General features: G+C 41.6%; 1 protein-coding gene across 1 annotated transcript; it reads right to left on the bottom strand.

Moving 5' to 3' along the window:
- Positions 1 to 444: 444 nt before the first annotated feature.
- IYD (iodotyrosine deiodinase) lies at positions 445 to 17640 on the bottom strand. The gene is made up of 5 exons (XM_054194426.1): positions 17425 to 17640; positions 8205 to 8399; positions 5996 to 6155; positions 3956 to 4112; positions 445 to 1980 (listed from the first exon to the last, which is right to left on the bottom strand). The coding sequence occupies exons 1-5, from the start codon at positions 17603 to 17605 to the stop codon at positions 1798 to 1800; spliced, it is 876 nt and encodes a 291-aa protein (XP_054050401.1). The 5' UTR covers positions 17606 to 17640; the 3' UTR covers positions 445 to 1797.
- Positions 17641 to 25036: the final 7396 nt, after the last annotated feature.

The raw sequence follows: 25036 nt of genomic DNA, 5'->3' as shown, positions 1-25036 counted from the left end.
GATGCTTTCTCAAGTTTTATTTTTCATGAGTCCATGAGATCTACGCAGCAAATAAAGGGAAAAAAAAAAAATCAGTCAGATACTGGCTGCACATCTACTTGCTTAAATGTCTCCAAAGTGCTGCAGCTTAGTCAGAGCAAAACCACAACCTGAGGTTATGGCTTGCATGCTTCTGTTCATGTGGGGTGCACAGCAGCACGTTAAGACTTCCCTACAGCCAGAAGTTTTTGTGCTTTTATTGTACTAGCAGAAATTCAAACACACGGCTGTTAAACTACATCTGAACTACAACTTAGTACATCCCTGTGCACCAGCTCAGACCCAGTAGCTGTTCCGGGGCACAGTTATCTCCATCAAACACAAGATAGCAGCACTTAGCTTCAAACTATTTGCGAAGAAGTTAAATAGCGACAACCTGCTATTTTCTTCAAGCTGAGAGCAGTGCACGTAGATGGTTACTACAGCCCAGCTAGCTTACGGGAATCTTACACTCAATCACATAGGTGAATTCTAATCTACAGTGGAGATGGGCATATATACCTGCGTAACAGAGTCCTCTGACTTCAGATGAGGCGCAGCGAATTAACTCGAGCAACACACAAGGAAGGCTGACGCCAATTTGGCTGAATTTGCCTGAAGTTACATGCAGCAGAGAGCAGGGTGGGAAAGTATTTAACAGAATATAGGCAGCTTCAGGGAAGGACTTCACTCTTCCAGGGTTTTCATCTTGTGCTGTCGGTGAAGCCGGTGGGAACCGCAACCCCACGAGGGGGCTCTGCCAGCGCAGGTATCAGCAGCACCAGCCCTTCCAGTGAGCAGCTCCCGCTGGTGCCCACATACATCTTGCCCTGTGCACAAGGCTTTTAGTCGTGAGCGTTGGTTTTGTGGGAAGCAGCCTTTTTAAAATAAACCAAAACATGACGGATTTGGTGTGACATGAAAGCATCTCTCGCGTGTCAGGGTCTCTAAGGCAGTATAAATTTCAGGGTGTTAAACTAGAATGGTGTAGGTATAAACAGGATAACCAGAACAGTAGCTCCCATTCGGGCTGCTTTCAGTGGAAGCAGCAAATATAGGGGGCATGATTGATAGCTGCCATATGATCTAACTGTGCCTGGAACATGTATAAATAAATGGTAACAAGAAAATTACTTGGATGCCATGTTCCTACTAGATCTCCCCCAGCCGAAGACACTTGTACCAGCAGTAGTTTAAGAAAGCCTGGTATGGACAAGGTTTTTGAGATCAATCAAGTAGGGGAAATGCTACTGTATATGAGAAAAATAGCTTCCCCTTTGCAGAACCTAACACTGTGAAGGCGAAAGAGCATTTAAATAGCACACGCTGATCGAGATAAGACGTCTGAGTTTGACCTCTTTATATCTTTTAATATGACCTCCATTAAAATTCTGAAGTGAAAATAACCATGTAATGGTAATCACAAAAGTATAAAGAGCATATACATTCCAATTCAAGGAAAGATTTGTCCCTACAACGCGTAAGAAAAAAAAAAAAATCGAGTGATGAAGGTCATTTAAATGCCATCGTATGTGTTCCCTGGAGCAACCGCCTGGGTGCATTGGTAATGGCACCTGTCAAACGCACAGTGCTTGGCTGCTTCCTGCTATTAGTAGAAGCAGCCACCGTGATTACCAGCACTCAGAGAAAAACAGGTGTAAACAGCCAGAGCGGCAGTGACGTAGGAGGACGATACACAGCAACAGCAGTGACAACTTCAGCAGGCTGCTGCTTTCTAGCTGGCAGCCAGGGATGTGCTCCTTCCTCGGGGTGCTGGGCTCACATGACCACCATGATGTCCTCCAGCGGCTTTCGGGTCAGCGCAGGCACGGTAGCATCTTTCTTGGGATAGCCAACGGGGAGCAGCAAGAGCAGCTTCTCGTTTGCCGGGCGCTGGAGCAGCACCCGGAGCTGGGGGCCGCAGTTGAGGGGTGTGGAGGTCACTGTGTACAGACCCGCGTTCTGCAGCAAGACAGACAGCAGCAGGGTGAGACAGGGGTCTGTGCCCTGTGTTGGCACCCATTATTCATACCAGACCTGTACACATTCTCCTATTGACTAGCCCAGAAATGCTGCTTCCTTAGACTCTGCCGCAGGCTTTAGAACATCTGATTTACTAATAGCCTCAATGGTACCATAAAGGATGCCTGCTTTGCTTACCGAGAAGTACAGCAGTTTTCCAGTGCAGCAGCAGCGTATTTTGCCAGACGCATCCGTACGCTGCACAGCAGGAGCCTGCCAGCAGTGCTCGGTGTAGTGGGGGACCCACGGCCACAGTGAAGTTGAGAGGCAGTTGTGGGGATATCAATGGAATATCATTCCATGGGGTTCATCTGGCTCATACAAAGGAAATATTCCAGGTCTTGCCTCCACAGAGCTGGCAGGAAGATGCCTTACAGCTTTGTGAATATTTGTTCGTGCCCAAGGTCTGCACCTCATGGAGACAAAGGGCACAGTCTCTGCCTCAGAACTTGTCACAGGAGTCTGTTGCCATCTCTCACGGTGGGTAATGTTCTGGCTTACATCAGAACCCCAAAAGTAGTCTATGCATCACTCCTCCTTTCATATGAAATCTCACAGAAAAGCTAAGCAGTCTGACAAACAGTAAAGAGCTGACATTATCCAAGATAAGACCAAACAGCTGAGGTGCTTCCCAAGAGTTGCACATGTGGATTTCAATCTCTCCCTCTACGTAATGCAAGCATTTTGAGACGCTTTGAGACATAAAAGTCATCCAGGGAGGGGTGCTCAGCCCTCTCACGTCAAGTAACCTCTACGATCTTCTGAAGAAGAGAAGATCTAATAGTGGTGGTGGTGGTGAATGTTACGAGTCCATGGCAGTGTGTCCTTTAATGTTGTCAACTAATTTCTAGGAGCTGGGAAAGAGACAGCACTAAGACGCCTAACAGTTGGTACGGAGCCTCAGAAATGCCACCTGATGGTGGGCTGGCTGAGGGGAAAGTGGAGCCTTGTCACGCCTACTGCTCCTGTGTAAGGCCTTAGTGACACCGTGCTGGTTCTGCCCCCTTCCCTGAACATCCCCTTTGCTCTCAGCTCCATGGAGGGACGATACAGAGCCCTGTGCAGCTGCAGAGCAGCAACACCCCAGCAATGTGCTTCTGCACTGCTCACTTCCCATACTTCCTACCCTGACGATCCTCCTGAGGAGCAGCAATGCGAGAAGGGAAGTATCACTCAAAACAGAACAGAGCAGAAATGGGAGTTCCTGGTAGGAAATTGGCCTAATATAAGAGGTGGCACCTTGCTGTATCCCGCTGACAGGCCAAGTTAACTATCGGAATAGCTTCACTATTTAAACACTGGTTTGAGTACATCAGATACAACAAGCAGAACTGAACACTGAGAAACCACTGAGAAAAATCCAACTGGCTGGTGTCAAACAAGCTGAGCTTTAGAAATAAGTTCACTTTCATAAATGCCTTGGAAAGACTGTTCGAAATAAATAGTACAGCCTGTTCTGTGAAACATATCCCTCATTTATTTTCCAGCATCATGTACGAAAAATGATTTGGGGTCAAGCCAGTTTTTCAGGATTACTGAAAAGAAGGGGCCGGCATGGCACTGCACGGCCACGCTTGGGTAGCCTGCAGACCCTGTCAGCTCTGTTAGAATAAGGCAGAAACCACAGGGGCTGAAGCCTGTGCCGGGAGAAGAGTAAAAACTCTGGAAGTAAACTGCGTTATATTTTTCTTCTTGTTAACCAGCACTGTGGGTAGGAATCACCCTCTCAGATGCGGGCCTGTGCAGAATAACTTTAAAACTCAAAACTAAGACACATTGCCAGGAAATGGAGTAATCCAGAGGACTGATAATGTTAAAATCTAAATTGGGTTCCACCCTCATTTGGGCAGAATAGTCTTGGCATGTAAGCCAAACCAATATATTGACTTCCAGTGTGTCAGTTCTGTCAACGCACCTGCAGTGCAGCAAGCAGGATGCCACAGGCAATAGAAACACTGATTTCATTGTAGTAGTGGGTCTTCTTTTTGCCGTTTGGAAGCCGTCCATATACCTGCTTGAAAATGAGGATCAGATATGGAGCAGTGTCCAAGTACTCTTTGATCCAGTTTGTTCTGCAAAAGAATAATATTCAAGACATTTATTTTGCAAGCTTTTCACTTTCCCATAAGTCACATTTACTGTCTGCAAAGCGGCACTAAAGGTACATGACAATTATAGCAGGAGACTAAAGCTTGGAACATTTGCTACAAAGGATTAAGTATTATCAGCTTAAATAGAAACACTTCTGCGGAAAAAAAAAAAAAGCGTGATTAGACTTCTCAGTTTTAACAGATTCAGCTCAGGAGTTGATGCGCTCAGTCTGAAGAGTGCAATCACAAGGTAGTTCTTGACCTCTTATCCATGAACTGGCCCCATGAGCATTTGCCCTTGAGATTTATTTAATTCCTGGAATTTTGCAGACTTGCAGCTCCACCTGTTACCAGCAGTGCCAACTTGTTTTTGTGATTGCAGGGAAAACTGCTGGCAGAAAAGTTCAAAACTTCTTGGTCTATGGCGTAAACAGAAATATATTCTCACAGAAAAAAAAAGTTATTCTGCTCCTGGGTATTTCAGACCTGCTAGAATTCATATGCTTCCCAATTTTTTTAATGACAATATATACAATTGTGACATAGGATTTAGATTAAAAAAAAAAAAAAAGAGTACTTTCTTCTGTTCTCACTCAAGAAAAATACTGCATTTTAGTTGTTTACGTGGCACATAAATTTACATAGCACATAAGCACCTGAAAAATAACATTATAACAAATTATACATATATATATTAAAAAAACTTTATAACAAAACAATAAGTAGGGCAAATCAACGCTATAAAGCTTTGTGCATACGCTTCATTTGACAAGCCAAGACTCAGTAGACGTCTTCCCATTGTGTGAAGTTAAGCAAGTCAGTCAGACTTTGGAGGGCATTTGGAACAATTAAATATTGCATAATTCAGTATTTGCATAGGACAAGACTTGGGGCTACCTCAGTCAGCAGCAAAATTCCCAATGGCTTCACTGTTTGGCAAACAACAGGAAAAAACTGGGACAAGGGTATGGCAAGAGAGGTTACATAGAAAAAAAAAAAATAATGGTGGGCCCTAATGCTTGGAAAAGTTTCAAGATGGAGAGTATATAAGCCTTTTTACTGGAGTCAGTTTTATGAACCAGCCACCAAGGCACAATTCTACACATTTTTTTAGAGTTTTTCTTTCCAAACATGAATCTTAGAAATATATTAAAAGCAAGAGGGAAGAAAAGGATACCGGAAGAATTCAAGACAAGCTTCTTTCAATACTTCAGTTTTCTAAACTGTGGTGCGTTCAGTAAGATTCCCATCATCTTGAGAATCAAGACAAAGCCACGCAACAGGAAAGGGTGTGCTGGACATCGGAGTGACTTATTCCATATTTATTCTGGTAAGATTGAAACACACAGGCATAGTGAGTTTTTCTTTTGTGTGTATCAGTCCAGTTCATCTCCCCTGACCCTTAGAACCAGGTAGCTGGAATTAACATATACAGATAGTAATTATTTTTTTTCAGCTCCTCCAGGGTGAGAATTCCACTTCTCTCAGACAGGAGCTTCTTCTTTCCAGCTGTAAATTAGCAAGAGGACCACATTATAGTGACCCTGGCAACTCTCTGAGCGCACCTTCCTTCTTTTTCTGTGATCAGGAAGTAAGAAATATTTACAGCTGCCCTCCTGAGCAGCACCAGAAAACTGGGCAGAGTTTAAGGACCACAAAGACCATTTTTAAAAACAAGGTTTTGAGAATTGAGCTGAATGTTTTCAGTTTGGTTTCTTTCTTCCTGAAAATAAGGGGGGAAACGGAAAAAAAAAAGGGGGGGGGGGGAAATTAAAAAGAAGCATGACTAAAACTTCCCAATATACTCTTTCCTAGACCAAAGCGCAGCTCCCATCAATCCCTTTAACCAAGTGAATTTTTCATACCTCAGTCTTTTCAGGTCATTAACCCATCTGTCTCCCATCCTTTTTTTGTAGTTGATTTCTTCTTCTTCTTCTACGATCTCACGGATCTTATGTTTTAAATATGGATCTTGCACTACCACAAAGGTCCAGGGCTCGGTGTGCGCTCCGCTGGGTGAGGTACCTTAGTACAAAACCAGGGAAAGATGAAAGCCCAGTTGGCACAATGCTGAGGGAGGGTGTGCAGTGAGAAGTATCAGCTCTTCCCTGAGGGCTTTCAGGCTGACCAGCAGAGCAATGGGAAAGCAAGTTGATGAGATGAGAAGAAAAGGACTGAGACAAATTCTGGCAGGCAATCCTGTTCATTACTTTCTCCAAGAATGTCCTATTCAATGACAGAAGTTAGTCCTTTCATACAGCCATCTTACAGGAAACCAGAGCTAGGGATTTGTAAAAATTCCTTTGTGGTTCTGATGATGAAGCAGTATTATGGTGCAATAAATGCACACAGTAATGTTAATGCAAAGCATTATACCCAAAGCAACACACTGTCTGAATAGGCAACCAGCTCTGAGACATAGTTTTAGCTGAAGGGCAAAGCTAATGGCTTTCAGGGAAACAAGGCGAAGCGAACACCTGCAGCAATCTGTCGCTGACTGACAAAGATGAGGAGCTGCACAATGCAGACATCTGCCACATAGCATACAAGTTGGAGTTTGTTGTCCCAAAGACAGCTGCTGGATGTAGGTGTGCACATATTAAGTTTGCATTTGCTTATTCAGCCTTGATTATTCCACACCAGCACCACTGGAGAATATTTTAACTGCCTAGCAGATGAAAGCCAGAAGGTGAAGAATATAGTTATGTGTACAACCTCACAGAGAAATAGGTCGAGAACACTGTTCAGGTCTCTCTAGTCCCTCACACACATTTTTAAAATATTTGAAGGTCTTGAACAGATACTGTATTTCCTTACCAAAGCAGTGATTTCAGTTTAAGAAACACTGAATAAGCACCTTGAAATATCTTTTATATTAAAACGTGTTTATACCGTGCACCTTGCTTCTCCTCAGGTTTGGGGAGGAACTGATGACATTTATGGTTTGCTTTGTTTTCTTTTCCTCCCCACAGCCCAAAGCATTCAGGGTTACTAAGTACTTCATCTGCACTCCAGGCTTGTTCGCTTTGCTGCGTTTGCCAAAACATGCTCAGTGTTTCAATGACTCCCAGCTAATTAGAGGAAGATGGAGACTTGTTATAGTGCAGTAACAAAGCTGCTTACAGCTTTTAAAGGGAAAACAATGCACATCAATTGCTCACAATCTCTGTATTATTAATCCTGCTAGAGGCTACTGAACTTTTCTCTAAGGCAGCTTGTGAATATTTTCTATACTAACAGCAACTGGTTCATAGAGGAGAAATAACGAGGGTCAAAACCACTCCTGACTGAAGTCAATGTTACTAAAGCAGAGATGAGATTAGGCCGGGACATTACAGTAATGGTTTGAAACATAAGTTCTCCAAAAAAAAAAAAAAAAAAGGGGGGGGGGGGAGGAAATTATTTTCTGACACTCAGTCAAATAACCTTGATCAGCATAAGCCTCCAGTCATATACAATAGGGACCCAGTACTGATGCTGAAAGGACTGGAAAAGTTTTTTTTGTTCTAGACTGAAACCTTTTTCCCCATAATAAACCCCAACAATTAATGTCAACTGAAATATTTCACACGGCTGGGACAATTTCATCAATTTGTTTGGAGAAAAAAAATGACAAACAAAACCCCCACATGATAAATATCATCATAACGAATGAAATTATAAAGCGTGTGAGGTACACATGGTTTGACATTTCTGAGTGAAAAAACTTCAATATTTCTATTTTAAAGATGTTTCACTAAGCTGTACATCAATTTTATTTCAAATAACATCTTTTAAAGCTTAAAAATGAAATGTTTTGTTTCATGCTGTTGAAATGGTCTTTTTCCCTTTTGGGTGCATTGCAAGCACAGAGGAAATGGGAATGCTCCAAACCCGTCCCTGACATATAGTTGTTCAAGCTGAGTAATTTCCAATCAATCAACGGGTGCTCAGTCATGATGGCTACTGGTGAATCTAGGAAAACCAAATGCCAATTCCTTTGGCTTTCCCACACCACTTTTACACAGTTGAACAGCAATGCTAATCCTTTTTTTTTTTTTTTCTCTCCAGACCTTGAGCCACTCCGAACCATACCTGCTGTTCTGATGACATTATCGATAACCTCCCTGGGGACCCGCTCATCACTGAGAAACCTGACAGACCGCCTTTTATTAAGAAGCTCATAAAACACCTTTGACCTTTTGATCATTTCGTCCTCAGGGTAGCGCTCCACAAAGAAGGGGACATGGGCAACATTTTCTTCAAGTCCTTGCCACTCTTCTTCAGCCTCTGCAAGGAAATACAAGTGATTAGGGATTTTTTTTTTTGCTGGAGAACATGGTTTATAATCTTTGGCATTCACCACCATAATGCACTTTGTCCTGCATTGGCATACACCGCGCTTCTATACCACTGGAAAGGCAAAGTCTGAGGTTCCAATTGACACAACTCATTGATCTCCAGCTACTGAATAAACACGTTGTTTAAATACCGAGAGGCAAGAGGGTCCTGGCTGGCTGTAGCAAGTGTGATCCATGAAGAAGTTATGGCTTTCTCTAGTCTGTAAGCCTGCCTGTAAAAATGGGTTACAAGCTGAACCAGCAGTTTAAAGGTGGTCAACCTTTCAGCTTACTTTTCTCAGTAAGTACGTGTGAACAAGTGTGTTCCTTCCTGAGCAGTCTAATAAGAAATATATCAATCAAACTATTGAAGTTAAGGAGAGGGCTTAACTACCAAGATGTGAAAAATCTCCTAAGGAGAGCTGAATGTCATTCTTCTTCTCATATTTTTCACGTTTCATAGAAAAAGCATTGCACTACACAAGGCTCTACACAAATGTGTCTTTGTGGTTAAGTTCTTTGGTTTCACAATACTTTCAGCATAAGGGGAAATGGGTGACAGGCATCTATACCATATCAAATGTACGATATTATGTTTCTTGTCTTTAATTTAAGAACTCAAAATGGTTCCTCATTTCACTGAAATCTGTCTCTCTGGGTTTTGTTGGGTTTTTTTGTTTGTTGGTTTTTTTTTTTTTTTTTTTTTTTTTTACACTAAAAAAATGCATCTTCTGTTGTCTCCGAGATCTCTTCTTTCTCTCCTACATTCCTAGAATCAGCAGGGATGGCATTTTTTGCAACTATGATGTGGAAGTTAAAGCCATTTAAATTTTGCGTTTTGACTAGTCAATAGTGTTGAGCAATCTGATACAGAGGGATGAGTCGGGAAAAAATATTCCAGTTCTTTTCAGTCGCCATTAGGTTATTATTCCACAATCATAGCAATCTCCAGTACAAATTCAAACAGAAGTTATTTCTGTTTTAGTAGTATTCAGTTGCCTTAGAGACCAACCTGATTTTTGGTTTGTTTTATAAACGGCGGTGAAATATTCACAAGCGTGGCTCAGCATGTGCAAGATGCTGCAATATATCCAGTTTCGTATGTTGAATCTAAACAGAATGATTCTAGTCCCCAAACAACATGCATTTTCATTTTGCATACAAAAAAGTCACCCAGAAAGTTTGTTTAGTTTAGCATTTCATGCCTGTGTTAAGCACTCTCAGTCACAGTCTGCAAGGACCTGGCTCCAGGGTAATGGGAAGCAGTGACTCATAAAAATTATTTTTGCAGGCATCTTGCACACTCAAACTGAAAAAGGAAGAGGATGCCTCTTCCCAGTGTTCCCTTTGAGGTTTACACTTAGTACAGTACACTATTTACTATTCGATAGCAACCAGCTGACTAGAACTTGCCTTTTCCTGGGATTCTGGTGATGATCTCCTCCTGAAACTTTCACACCCCCTTTTTTGCCGTTCCTCCTCCACACTCAGTGAAGGGAATACCATGGGGTTACAAAGGCTAGGTTTACACTAACAAGTAGCGTGGTGCGATAGGATGTGGAGAGGAAGAGCTTCTGCTGGGGACCCGGTGTTCAACTCCCTACGTGTTTTGGAGTGGTAGGGTAGCTGGGGAGGGGAGGCGGGGAGACCGTTAGAGCTCTGCATCCTTCTCACCTCTTCTACACTGTGCACGGTACCATAGGATGCCATTTCTCAAGGACCACTGTATTAAACTGGTAAAAGTCAATATGCAGCCTCTCCTCGAAGATTCACAGGAAGTGCAGTTGTGGAACAGTCTGCAGGATGCATATCTCTGCCTCTTGCGTCTCTGTCTGGTGATCTGGAAGAAGGTGTAACCCTCAGCCCAGGGGGTAGGGCCCATGCAATCAGAGGCACAGTGACCTTAGTTCAGTTTTACTGAGACAATTGCTGTGAAGATGTGAGAAAGAAAATGCGATGCCAGATGAGAACTTGTTAAAAGTAAAAGTAAAAAAAACCTTCCACAGACAGAAGTTGAGACAGCAGTGGCTGGCAGCCAAAGGATTTGAGAAAAAAAGTGATGACCCAAAAAGGAATAAAATCTAAGTGAAAAAACAGGGAGTTGGGGGATGGCAACTCAGCAACCCTTTCCGACTTGACCGAGGACTTTCTGGCCAGTAGAGAAATTCAGAAAGTGACTATTGATATAGACAGGACAGAAAGTCATGCAAGCTTTGGGCACATAACCTTTCCTGCAAGCTCCTCTCGAAGGACTTAGAGGCCTGGAAGCTGGGATGACCTCCTGCAACTGTCTGGATTGGTCCAGTAAAATTAATTCTCCCTCTCCAAATCCACCTTGTGTGTAGCAGTACTGAAGCTACAACAAAGATATTCATTGCTGAACTGAGATTTAACAGTTACACAGAATGATGCACATCTTAATTTTATCTATAGGCACTCACACAAGAGGAGTTTCTAATCGGAAGAAATATTTTCCTTGCGATAACAAAAAACTTCCTGAAATCAGCTGAGGTTGTGCATTGTCTATCAGAAGGCAGAATCTGACCATAAAACTATACTGAAAGCAGGCATTGGATTAGTGTCTTGGTGAAAGTTTCAGCTCAGGCTATACTATTTGCGCTTACATCAATGTGCTGTAGTGATCATCCCTGCCCATTTCACAAGTTTACAATGTTGAGCGTCCTGGGAAATAGAAATAGATTATTTCTAGTCTAGAAACAGTCAAATAAAACTAACTCCAGGACCCAAGAGTTCTTATGTGCTCTCACTATTTACTGTCTTATGATGAGGTTTCTATCAAAGTTCGGAAAGTAGGAAATAGCATATATTCAATGCACGACACCTTTTATTCAGACACTGGTGGAGCAGACTTGATAGTCTAACCTTGGCCTCTAAGCACATCAAAGCCCCGCTCGGTCATCTCTTTTTCTAGTATTATTGCAAAACTATCAACAAGCATTTTGAGTTGGATATAACGAGACTACTGAAAATCTTTACAAAGGACGTTTTTCAAATGGGAGCAAAGGCTGGAGGAAATTTGTGTAATCTCTGTACTTGGTTTTGAAACACAAGGAGAGGAAAGTCAGGTGGGTGATATACCGTCAATACATACATGAATGTTGAAGAACAGAAGGATGAAGAGCAAACTTAAATTACTTATACAGATGAGGACAGTGGTCAGAGAGCTGACTCAGGTGATGTGCTTAATCTAAAGAGGACGTTGCTTCTGGCCAGTTGAGTGAAGAGGCCTAGGCAGCAAACTGGACGAGCAATCAGTGTCTGTACAGGACATGAAAGAAAACATGACAGGGAGGGTAGAATGAAGGTGCAATAACAGCAGCAGTACCTGCTTTGACTTGTACAGGAAGCATATTAAAAAAATAGGTAATAATTGATGATGTGGTGGATTGTAAAGAAATGAAAAAGTAGCATCACTACAAGAAGGGTTTCTTTTTGGGATGCACTGTTTTCTGGGATACTGTGAAGCCTGCAAATGCCCCAAGGTCACTTCTAGATCAGGACACATCTTTAAGAGAGAGTCATGTTACCTCAGCCACATCATTGTTATGAAGTATGTGGCAGAAGCATAGCTTTCCAGGTGAAGACCGAAGTGGGAATATGATAATACTAGGAAACAGACTTCCCAGCTGAAGCACCCAATACCTTAATAAAATGACCCATTCTTCTCTGGTACAGTAACTCTCTCGGCTTTGGTTTCAGTGAGAGGGGAGGATGTTACCAAAGAAAAAAAATGTATTTCTAAACTCAGATCATCAGTTCATCTGATCTAATTGACTAAATGAAAGGGTAAGGAGTGTTAGGTCTATAATTGTGGCTCTCAATTTTTAAGGGAACAAACTTGGGGTAAATAAGGGATTAAGAAAAATTAAGTCGGAGAACTCAGATTGAAGAATTCAGGGATCAGGAAGCAGAGAGATTTGGCATTTCTTTAAATCAGAGGTATAAAAATCATCTTAGATGTAACTGGTTGAATAAATATCTCAATTCAATGATCTATAGGCAACTAGAAATGGAAGAAAAGGATTAGTTAGCACAGAGACCTAGGCCTTGTAAATCAGAAAGTGTAAAACTTGCAGTATTACCTAAGGCCAAGCTGCATTAAATTTTCTGAGGTTTGCTTGTCTGGGGCTTTTTCTCCATGAAATTAGAAGCGAAGGAAAGAAATGAAGCTGCTGTGTGGTCTGGATGGTTCAACTTAATAATAACATGATGAAACAAGAAATGTACTTCCAAAGAAGTTGAACATGGGACAAAGACGGGGTGACTAGTGAGAATGAAAGTATGGGAATCACCATATCTGAGCTTCAGTTTTGTATGAAAAACTTAAAAACTTTAATGCACTCAAAATAGGAATACTGGCTGAGGCAGAACCACCCAGAAGTGAGAGAACTGACACACAAACCCAAAACTCTCCTAGCAATTTTTTTTTGTATAATAAATTCATTTATTATTTATTCTTTTCCACCATGTGTCTTAGCAGTTAACATTATCCATATGCTAAGCTAAAATCATTATCAGCACCATCTGTTTAGTGCATGCTCTCTATATCTTTAATTGCTGTGTTTGGACATACTCCTGTTCGTACAGCCACGTTATAGAATACTACAAACGTCTTGTTTACATCTCTGTGTATTCCATCATTTGATGGACAACAGACATCCTGACAGTCAGTCTATTATCTTGTTAGCCACATTCTCAAGATTGCAAATGTACAACAGAATTGATGGCAATAGTCATCAGGCTTCCTCCTTTTTAAGCAAATCTGAAATGGTTTGGCTCAGATATCCCAAGTGAAATCTCATTTTGAAAGTATGTTTCTCAAACTCCATCAGAAATATCTCTCTGGATACATCTTAGGATAATGTGTTCTTCACAGCAGTTCATATGGGAGGTTATAATCAGCCAACAAATCATGTAATAAATTTTGCCTCAGTTTGTAGAAAAAATTCTTACCATAAGTTCCTAATAATACACTCCCACTGAGTACAATGACTTGTCATTTCATTTCTGTTGGCTGTTCGTTTTACCTACACTGATACTTCCCTGTGTTGTTGGTTCCCAGTTTTAAGTCATTAAAATAGAAATATTTCACTTGTTCACTCCTCGGTTTTATGGATAGAAGACAATATAATATTAACAATTGGTCCTGAGACTGACCCTCACAAGTAACCTCAGTCTAGACCAATGCATTCTAAGCACAGAATGCTTCTCCAATCCTCTTTTCCAGTGTAAAGATGCAATGCATAGGAAAACAATTAAATGTATATAAAGAGAGCTTTCAGATCTTTGGACTTAAAATGCTGGGCAACTGACCTTGTGCTTTTTGCTTGATTAATGGTAGACTGATACATAATCTGCCGCTACAGGAATCCCAGTAGTGAATCCAATCCTGAACTGGATGTGTGGCAAATAGGGAACTAAAAGAGATGGAGTGCTTTACTGGTGGGTTATAAACAGTGGTTAGCAGGCTGAAACCTCAAGACTTGGTTAGGGATCCTTAAGCAAAAGAATTATTAAGTGGGAGAGGCAGACCCTGGGAGAAAGAAGGCAGCATCAAAATATTGTGAAAGTTACCTCAAACTGGAACGTAGTAGCAGAAGGTTTCTTAAGATCTTCAGAAGAATGGATTGGCTGTTTTATAACGAGATTTGCTGGTTTAGCTATTAAAAGGAAAGCTGGGAGGTAATCTGATTGCTGTCTGTAAACCACAGGAAGGTATAAGACCAGGGCTGGAAAAAGTATCCTTTAAACTAACATGAGGATGGAACAGGAAAAATTAGTATAAACTATCATTAGCATTAAATAAATTTAGGCAGGCAGAGGAAGATTTTTTTTAACCCATAGCAGAAAGTTCTGGAATAGCCTGCCAGCAAGGTTAAAGGAACAGGGTCAAAAAAGGCCATTTTTCAAGCTCATTCAGCTGCTGACAAAGGCTGGAGGTGTCTGCAACAGCAAGTAGATAAACACAATGATGCACCACGCCCATGTAAATCCTGTGTTCCTAAATGACACATAATATGAACTGTCACTGAATTGGAATATTAAACTACTATGCCTCATTCATGTCAGTATTATTATTAAAAGATCCAGGAAGCCTTTGAACTTGGGTAGAGAAGAAATACACCTAAGTGGGAGAGGTTTATTATAAGAAGTATCACAAGCAATGACCACTGTATTTTCAGAAAAGATGGAATTGCACATTGCTTTATAATCCTTAAATAAAGTACGTCACCAAATAAAGTCCCCACGATTAAATATGTAGTAATAAAATGTCCTTGCTAATAACCTCTGCAACCAATCCCCAAAGTAACAAGAATGCAGATAAAATTCATTCTCCTCTTCCACACCACTGTAAACTGGGTCTGTATTTACCTTATCCATCAACTGTATTGATCTGAATATAAAACCAAGAAAGCATCTTATATTTGTTCTCGATTTGAGCCTAACACGTGTAATTAACTGGGGAAGGACACGATGTCAGTACCAATATACACTAAGTTCCCTGAATCATTTGCCAGAAATTGTCTTTGCAAGATCTGACTGTGTAAACCTGAAGCAGTGGGAGACTAGGTACCACCGTTTGGGGATCAGATGCCCAGCACTAGTAGAGAGCCCTTGTGACTCACCGTTCAAGACATGGCTGCAGAAACGTCTTTTTCTTCTGTATTAAATTGGTAGCCACACACGGCCAGACATACACACATACAGACCATTTTTGCCAATCCACGGCACAACAATCTCTCCTTCCGGATCTCATAAACACAAGGAAAAGTTACAAGAGGACAGATGGGTACGCAAACAAATCTGAAGTACTGCCAGCTCAGGCCTTAAACAAATGGACTGAGTGAATGCTTTCCACTTAACCAAAGCGGGTTTCTGGCTGCTCTGAGAAACATCCTTCTCTTCAGCTGCTGAAAGCATAACACAGACAAGCTTGGGAGCACCTGGCCCTCCCCCTTCTGCCCTTCACTGCCAATATGTGACTCTACTGAGCCTGCCCAAGCAGTTCAGCTAATTACACTGAATGCTCTGCTGCTCATAAGTATGGCCCTCTCAGGGGAAACATCCCTGCCAGTGCCACTTCAGGGCTGATGTTGCCCCAGTAAGTTCAGTGCTGCTCTGAGAGAGTGCTTCACTCTCTTGGCAAAGCCCCCTCACTTTGGTCCTGGCCAAGTATTGAAAGACATGGTCTTCAGCTGCCCCTTCCTGGCAGGGGAGCACTCAAAATTCAGCAGCCCTAGATTCCAGCTTTAGGAATATTTCGTCTCACCTAAACTCAAATTTTCTTGAGAGTAACTTTGTCTTTAAACACAAGCCAACTCGAGACATTTAAGCAGAAATGAGCTTTCCTTACGAAGTAAGACACATTGGTAAAGTAGCAGAATTCACACAGCAAGTAGAACATTCTTCACCATTGAGAAAATCTCTGTTTATATCCACCTTTCCCTTTCAGCATCTACTGCAGTCAGTGAGAATTTTAACACTGACAACAAGGTGAATATGTTGTGATCCTTAATTGCAGCATTAGCAGAGTAGCAGATCCTTACCAAGCTGGCCATATTCTCTTCTCACTTAGGCTGGGCTTTCCCCCATGAAGAAAAGCTTCCCTATGCATGATGCAATTATTTTAATTTTCCTGGAGGTGAGAGACATGCCTGGTTTGGAGAGGTGTTAGTTTTTATCACACTTCATTAAGGGGAAGATGATTATTCGTTGTTAAAAGCCACATAGCAAGAAAACCTAATTTAATGTTGGATGACATGGTACATTGAGAGAGGTTTTGTTTAAAAATAAATAAATATCCTTTTAGCAAGATCACAAATGTGTCTACCTGTCAACTTTTTGTAAGTAATTTAAACTAGTACAGTTTTGAATTTAACACCTGAATAAAAGGGAAAACAACCATGACTTAAAAGGATAACATTTTGTATATGGAGCTGTGGCAGCAAGGCTCCTTGTTAAGATCTAATAGGTTTTGTTTATTTAGAGGATCTAAATTTTTAAACTGATAGAAACAGCTGTAGTCACAGATGTCACTGATAATTCATAGATTATCATTTGAACTACCCACAGGAATTTTAATTTGCAGCAATTAAACTGAACTAGTAAGCCATTAGTGACAAAGGAAATTTATACAGAATCTATTTTGCATCGAACAAAGGAAGATACAACACATTAACTAATTTTTAAAGAAGTTTTGTGTATTTGGGAAATAGTCAACATGGTTTAAAATGTTCCATGTATCAACTATTTCTGGAAACTGATACACAATATTAAGTCAAAGTGCATTGAACACTGAGAAGTAAAGAGAAATAATGGTTCTTAGAAATAGGTATATGTGAAGAAAAGCAATTTAAGTTTCAAGATTCCTAGAAACCGACTCAGGGAATGTGTCATTATGTGACAAAACACACACAAAAAGCCTCCACAATCAGTTTGAGGAAAAAAAAAAAAGCTGTATTAACTGCAACTTTAAAAACTTCATAGGAACAAAACTCTGCACATTTTTATTAGACAAGGAGATGAAGGGAGCTTATGGAGGATAGTCAGGAAGCAAAAAGAAGGAAGGGCACATTTTGTTCTCAGACCTTTGTCCAAGCTATGTATCAGAAACCGCTACTGGAAAAAAAAAAGGGGGGGCATTCTGTACAGGTTAAAATATGCAATTGAGTGAAGAGAGATTAGCACCATCACCACGTTTGGTTCTTAAATATTTGATCAACATACTTCCCAAATGATCCCAGTGCTAAGCCAGCTAAAGTTCTCATAGACATTCCCAGAAGTCACAAATGGAGGACTTCTGTAATAACTAACTGCAATAAAATTATTTCCAACTTTTCTGGGGGTGCTGCTACAAAATATGTAGCGCTAGGTAGTAAGAAGTGTGCTGATACGTCTACAAAATCAGCTTAAAATTCAAACAAAAGTGCTCAGATGGATAAGAGTTTTCTTACCTTCTTCCTCTAAGTGGTGGTCAGTGCCATCTTTTAAATCTTCATCCACCCACGGGCGAGACAGAGGCTTGCTTTTAGTCTCACGTTTTTCCTTCTCTCCATTAGTCTTCTTCAATATTACCCCAATCAAAACACATATAACGGCTATAAAGACTGGGGTTAGGGAAGAAAAGAGTGCCATGACTATCAAAACGTGGAGCCTTCCTTCAAGTTCAGTAGTTTCTCCTGAAAAGGAGAGGAAAAAAAGGGAAGAGCAGAACGGCAGTGCGCAGAAAGGGGTGGACCCAAGGGTCAGTCCTCGACCCTATCCCGCTTCTACTTTTCAGCCACCGCCCCCACAATCTCATCTGTGATGTGCTCCTCCTGTTAATCAGTCCCAGGTTTATATATTTTCTGGAGAGAAACTGCTTATAAACAGCAAGTAGAGACACTGACCGTATACAAATGCATAAATGCTGTCTGGTGTAAAATAAATTAAAAAAAAAAGATCTTCCAAAACCCCAGACTAAGGCAAAACACTTCCCCCCACTTATTTTTACTGTTATGGTGATCCCAGTAATCTTGCTTGTAACAACAATTATGAGAAAGAGCCAAGTGGGAATGTGACTTTTAAAAACTAGTGGCATCTCTTCAATGTTTAACTCATAAAATTAGTCATATTGCACGTATCCCAGGAAATCAGAATATCACCAATTGAATATCAGCTTGCAGCACCACCCTTGCCTGTGTAAATGGGTCAATAAAACAGATAAGTAAAGTGGCAGCATTACCTCCATGTGAAGCATGACTGAGATGATTCACAGAACCCTGTATTCATTCCGCATGTTCTGGGGGAAGAAAAAAGAAGAATTCAGGAAATCAAAGTAAGAAATATTTGAGGGCTGAATATCTACGCTGCGCTGAATTTTAAAACTGTGGTTAAATTACCTTATCAAAAGAAAGATTAAAAAGTGATCGGATCCTAGTCTAATCCAAGAATGGTCAACGTCTAAATGCTTAACCCATTCTTTTACCCCAGCCAGATGCTTGGGAACCGAATCAGCACAGCAGCACTGAATTGATGTCTTTACCTGGGACTGTCAGGACATACTGGATAACAAAATGCCGGATGGCAGTGGGTGCCGAGGGGTGTGCTGGAGAGCAGGGCACTGAATGTCTGCAGTCACCAGCACCCATCAGCCCTTTTTAGCGCTGGCTACCCACCAGCCCTGCCAAGCCTCATCTCATGTTGCACAGGGCCAGTTTGGAAGTCTCTGCATCCATGGCAAGTTAATCTGCATTTTGGATGAGCCCACACAAGATCAGTGGGAGCAGTCGTGGCTGCAACCATTCTAGGAGATGGTATGTCCCAGGGCCCTGGCACATCACACACTGTGACAGGCATGTGCCGGGGGGCGTCTCAGGTCCTGCCTAGGGCACCCTCCATTTCCTTAACGTGGAACCAGGGCACACAACAGAGAGAGACGTCGGGGCGTGCAGAGGTTTCATCCTGGCGGGTTCTGACTCCGTACCCTCACCACTTGCCTCTCTCACCCCACTGGTTTTGCAGCACTGGGCACACCCTTGCTGGTCCCATTTGAGACTGCCACTCCAAAGGTTCCATGCCTTCCTGTGCTTCAGCAAATACAGCTGGCTGCCTTGAGGAAGGGTCTGTGTGTCGGGAAGCACAGATTAATGACCAGATTGCTGCACAGGAAGAGGAAGGTGTGGCCACAGTGGTTGGCCACGAACCATGATAGTCTGACTGACCGTCTGGTCATGTGTCCTCTTTTAATACAAGCTCCTTGTGTTAAAAGGGACAAGGCCAAGCAAATTGCTCAACTGTGCACATATTGTCTAGATGCGCCTACAGGCAAAATGAAACCGCCTGACAGCTTGTACCCAGGCTGGGCTTTCTCAGCTGCCCAGCTCAGGTACAGAATAAGTACGTCACTGCTGTTGCAGTACATCCTACTCCAACACACAGTCCCCAGGTCCCCGTAGGTCCTAGTCCTTCCAGGCAATGCATGGGATCCGTATAAGAATGGTACTCCCAGGGCCAACCAAATGCCTTCAGAAGTCCATAAGAAGAGAAGAAATAAAGAGGACATGCAAAAATTGTTCTTAGGTTTCTAATCTAATCCAGTCAGGTTAGCAATAGACAAGCACCTACCTCTGGCTAAGAGGGCAACCTGCTTGAAAACCAGAGATGTGAATCTTGTCTTCCCTAATCCCCAGTCAAGTTGTGACCTGGGACACCGGCTTGGGTCGTTGATAATGGGCTGGGTTTAAAAAAGCCCCCAAACCCATGCACTGTATGGGAATAGAAAAGACAACAATTATCATGTAGGAAAGAGTTAAATTTATCCTCTCTCTCCTCAATCCCAATTAGATACATTAAATTTGTTCATGCGCTCATGCAGTTTCAACAGACATTTTCAACAGCCTACTCTATGGCAAGGAAGAAAAAAAGGAATGCTGTCTGAATGGCACTGACTGTTTCTCCCCCAGGGAATATATTCTTGTTAACCTTGAATATTCACATACGCATAAAGTAGGATCTGGATGCTTTGCAGCCGAGAATCCATCCTACAGAGAGACGAGTGTGTGCTGAAAGAGCAAGAGAAGCAATATAGAAGGTTCAATGCTATTGTTTAAAATAACTACCTCTATTTGCGATGCTGGGAACTTTGTAATCTCTCACTCTTCTGGAATAACTTTGACTTTCTTAGAGGTGATGAGACGTTAATTTTTCTCTAGTAGAGCAGAGAAAGAAAGAAAGCTAAATAAAAGTCCCTTTGGTATTAACTTAAGCAAAATCTATATTTGGTGTTATATATTCAAGACTGTTAGCTTGAACTTCAGCCCCACAGAAATCCCACAATACCTTGTTTTATTAAAACCTGATTTAGTTTCAATAACTCCTTACCATAGACATTCAAAATAAACACACAGTGATGCTCAGAGGAACTGTGGGAAGGAGTGGGTGGAAGCAGTCAATTTTTATATGATAGATTTTAATCAGTTTTTCTGCTGGATTTTCTTCAATCTAAGCTTTATAGAAATGTTGTTATTATTATTATCATGACAAGTTCAAGCAAATTTATTGCCATTATTTCCTCTGTTCTACTGTAAACCTTAAAGCTTAGCAGCTGGATTTATTTTTATTTCTTTTTAGTTTTAAAAAAGTCTAGAGAAACATTACAAATAACCCTACTTCTAGGAATTAATGTAGCTTTTCTGACAGATGTGGAAAGAAGTTGGAAAATTTTGATAGAAATACAACTATTGAGAACACCAAAGTACTGAAGTATTGCTGCATGAAATACACGTAGACACTCTTAAAAGATACAGACCATCATACTGCAAGCTTTTGGACAAAAACTTCTTTAATATTTCCCATTAAATTATGTGCGTAGTTGTTGTTCTGAAGGAAAAAAAAAATGTACTCAAGTATCAAATATAGCCCTTTATTTTTCTCAAAGCAAAAGTATGTGATCAGCAAGTGTCATTTATAGGCTACAAGGACTTATCTAGATGGTACCATGCAGTGCATTAGCTCTACACTAAGCTCACGTGACTCTGCTGCTGAGGGTTGTGGGACTGACCTACTACCACTCCTGGTTTACCATCCTACTGTAGATGCACTGCGTGAAAGCAAAGCCACCTTTCCACACCCAGCCATGAGCTTTAAGTTATGCAGCACCATCTCTGCTTTAGATATTCCGCACTGGTTCTTCCCATCATCCCCATGACCTCAGCACACCCCTCATCCTGCTTGGAGGAGTCTTACGGCCTTACTATGAGATTGCCTCATGGCTGATGAGTTCTTACGTGCATATGGGGGTCTAACAGAAGAATTACACAAAAGATGTAAATGACAGGAGAGCCTCCAAATGCACAAATTATCAATGAACATATTATCTGCATAGGGTGAATACGAGCTACATAAATGCACAGAGGTAGAAGGGAAAGAGACTGGATGGCTGGGCAGAACGAAAACCATCAGCCCCTCCAGTCTTTCCTACCTTTGTTTTTCCAACAGTACTTTACTGGTGAACTCCTAAGACTTAATATTGGATGCTATAGGAAACCAATAGTGTCTAGACATTCAAAAGGGGATTCAATACATCTACTCAGATTGGATTAGCTATCAAATGCACAGTATGGTAGTTAAAACACCTAATTAGGAAGTCTCTGAGACTTGGGAAGATATAAGGAAGGAGGGACCCTTTCATGCAGTCCTTAGCCTTCTTGTTTTTCCTAGTCATCTACCCTTGGCCATGTACGGACACAGGCTATAGCACTAGATGGCCTCAGATGGCTAGGACTTTGTATGAGAATTCTTACTTTAGTCAAAAGCAGATCTGCATAAAGGAGAGCAGTAGCAGAAAAAGAAGAATGCTGACAGGGAACGTACAAAAGATCCGAGTGGGATGAAGTAGGTAATTGCAATAAATATAGCACAAGTCTGTGAGATAATACACATTTTTGGGTGCTGACTACAGTTACCCATTGAACATGTCTGTTGCTGAACACTATCAGTTACACAGCTACAAGGAACACGTGCAATATTTCTGCTATGAGTCGGTTCATAACCCACTGTCGGGACCCTCAAGCAATATACTAATATGTGGTGGTGAAAATGTCTACACAGAAAACTTGTTGTGTTTATAATTAGAAGCAGGGAAAAGTCGCCATTGGGTATTGTCTAGGGGGGCAATAAAATATTACATTGACATCAGGGTCAGAATTGAATTTCAGATTGGAGTTGGTGTTTACTGAAAAACAACAACAACAACAAAGAAGTCTACTCCAATGCCACCTGTGATCAGCCCCCAGATCAGCATGTGCCTGTTATGAGCAAGGCAGAAGCATACATGAACAGCTTAATCCGATTTCCCAATCAGCACAGAGACAAATGTATGAGATCAGCTGAAACTTATACATCATCAGGTATTGGCATTACTAAAAATATCATTAGCTTGGTAAGTGTCTTCATCTCTCCGATACATCTAGCACATACCCTCCTGCCTCTGCCAGTGACCAGCACGCAGTGGTTCTGAGCAAGGTGACCCTCACTTTTCTGCTGTCTCTTGCCTCTTCCACACTCCACACATACAACCACCTCCTTCCCTTCCCCTGAGTCAGCTCTATGATCTCTTTATGACCCCTGGAGATATCAGATATCTTGCCCTGTAGCACTAGATTTGATTATCTTTTTCATTAACTTAGCTCAGATTGCCACAAATGTTATTACTGCTTATGAACTAGCCTTCTGAAATCTAACAGTACAGTGGGTAATACAGTTACATCCCATCGCAATGAAAGCACGAGACAACAACGCACAACGCAATACAATAATTCTTTCCATTTGTCCTCAGTATACCGCCCTTCAGTTGTATTTTTATATTACAGGGCAGAAGAAATAACCTAGCAATAGACAACACGATTCATTAATATCTTTCTAAATAGAATAATCCATTTATTAGGATCTGTGGTACTAGATAAACCATCACTAGTGCTCAACGTGACAATAGTTGTCCTAAAAATATTTCTGATTTCAGAAAACACTTAAATTTTAACCCAGAAACTAATTTACCCCCGCCCAGATTCATACCAGAAGGAGCAATTTGCTACTGCTGTACCAATGTAACCACCATGAACACGTAGGAGCAAGTTTCCCCATGGCCGGAGTCTGGTAGATGTTAACAGTAACATTGAGGTAAAGCCGCATGGATGAGTTTGCAGAAATTCACTAAAACTTTCATCTCTCTAAAAAGAGATCCTGAAAACATCACTGAACATAAATGAAGAACCACCAAGGGTCCACAGATAACACAAACCTTGAAAGTTATTTGCCCAAACGATGGGGATACATAAAGACAAAATATTATTTTTCCATAATCACTTTTAGGCATAGACTCATAATGGGCTATGTTAAAACCTGTTTTATTCTATGAATGCTGCTGGATTAGCTTTGATACCAGCCCACAGGGAAAAGCAAAAAGACAACAACAAAAAAACCCAAACGGCCATTTCTGAAAGTTTCTGAATATCCATGGGGTAGGTGGGAGAGCACAGCCTAAAAGAGGCTGTTGTAACCTCTTCAGAGTAGGGATGTTTAGGGAAGAGGAAGGAGGGGTAACAATGGACTCCTCCCAGTAGCCAGCAAGTTGAGAGAGTAACTTCTTTCAGATAAAGTATCACAGCAAATTAATTCTCTGCATATCAGGCCAAAGAGGGGAAGGCAAAGGCAAAATGCAGAGATGGAAATTCACAAGGCAGACTATGTGGGGCCAAAGCATGTGTATGGATAGACCTGAACCAGCTCCGTTATCAGACCCACACAGCTATCACGATGCCAGAGGACTGAGGTACCAGCTTAGCCGTGACCCTGGGCAGATACTCGAGCAGCTTCCCGTGGCAGCACCCCTGCAGCTCTCCAGCCTTCGCTCCCAGGTAACACCGAGCCTACACGTGGCTCTGCCTGGGCTTCTGATTGCAGCACAGGCATCAGCCCAGATCTCTCTTCCTCATCAGTTCGTGGCACAGGAGAATGAGTGTTTACAGTGAATTTATAGCACTGCCCCATTTGATCAGACTTTTCAAACCGTGGTGTGAAGTCAAGTAACTGTTAGCAGTAGAGAAATGATAACTGGATATCCTTTGTAGCCGACGTAAAAAACATTGCTGTCGTCTTTTTGATGTAAAGAAGAAATACAGGGGGAAAAAGAATTAAAAAATAAAATAGAAAGTAAAAAAAATAAAAAAACCCTACTTTTCAGGGGTGGATTTTTATTTCCAATTGTTAATATACTTTTTCTGTGTGCTTACAGAGAGGGAAATTGTCCTTCATTCCATACTGTTATGACAGGACAGCTGAATGGCAGCATGCAGCATTTAAAATCAGCATTTCAAAGCCTCAGCTATTCCTAGAATAGCTATTTCTATTACTTCACTTCTTATTTGCACCAAATCAAAACACGGCCAACTTATTTGAAGAGTTTCTTAGCTGATTACATCTGAGCCTCTAAAAACTTCATCTAGGAAAACAGTTTCTAGCTATGAACGTGAAAGGGAGCCTTGAATTGCTATGTAATCATAAACAGCAGTGTTCAAAGGGTTTGGGCTTTTTTGTGGATTTTTTTTTTCTTCTTTTTCTTCTTCTTTTTTTTTTTTCTTCTTCTTTACATGCTTTGAATGAGTTTCATCTTCCAGCCTCCTGAGGAAATCCATCACAAGGCTGAAGCCTTGTCCTTACCATGGAGGGCGTCCACAGCCTCCTGTCTTCCATGGGGTGGGTCTGCCCATCCCTAGCTTCCCTAGTTCCAATCCCCCTCCAACGTGTCTCCTTCACAGGGGCTACCTTGCTGTCTACAGTGTTGCTTGGACAGTGGATTGGCCACACAGTCCTCGCCCAGCCCAGCTGCGAGCATGTCCCCTTCTTTGCTCTCTTGAAGGGGTCTTCGCAGCCCCCAGGAAATGCCTCAAAGCAAAATCCTTCCTCCCTTCTGATCAGTAGCCAAGCATTAATTGTCACTGTGATTCTGGTTCAGCTGCATCAAGATGATGCTGTTCCAGTATTTCCCTCTCTCCCTCGATCCAACATTTGTTGCTTGCAAAGGGAAGC

This window comes from Rissa tridactyla, chromosome 3 (assembly GCF_028500815.1).
Source record: "Rissa tridactyla isolate bRisTri1 chromosome 3, bRisTri1.patW.cur.20221130, whole genome shotgun sequence".
NCBI lineage: Eukaryota > Metazoa > Chordata > Aves > Charadriiformes > Laridae > Rissa > Rissa tridactyla.
Note: the sequence above shows the minus strand (reverse complement) of the source record. Positions and strands in the feature narration are given on the sequence as shown.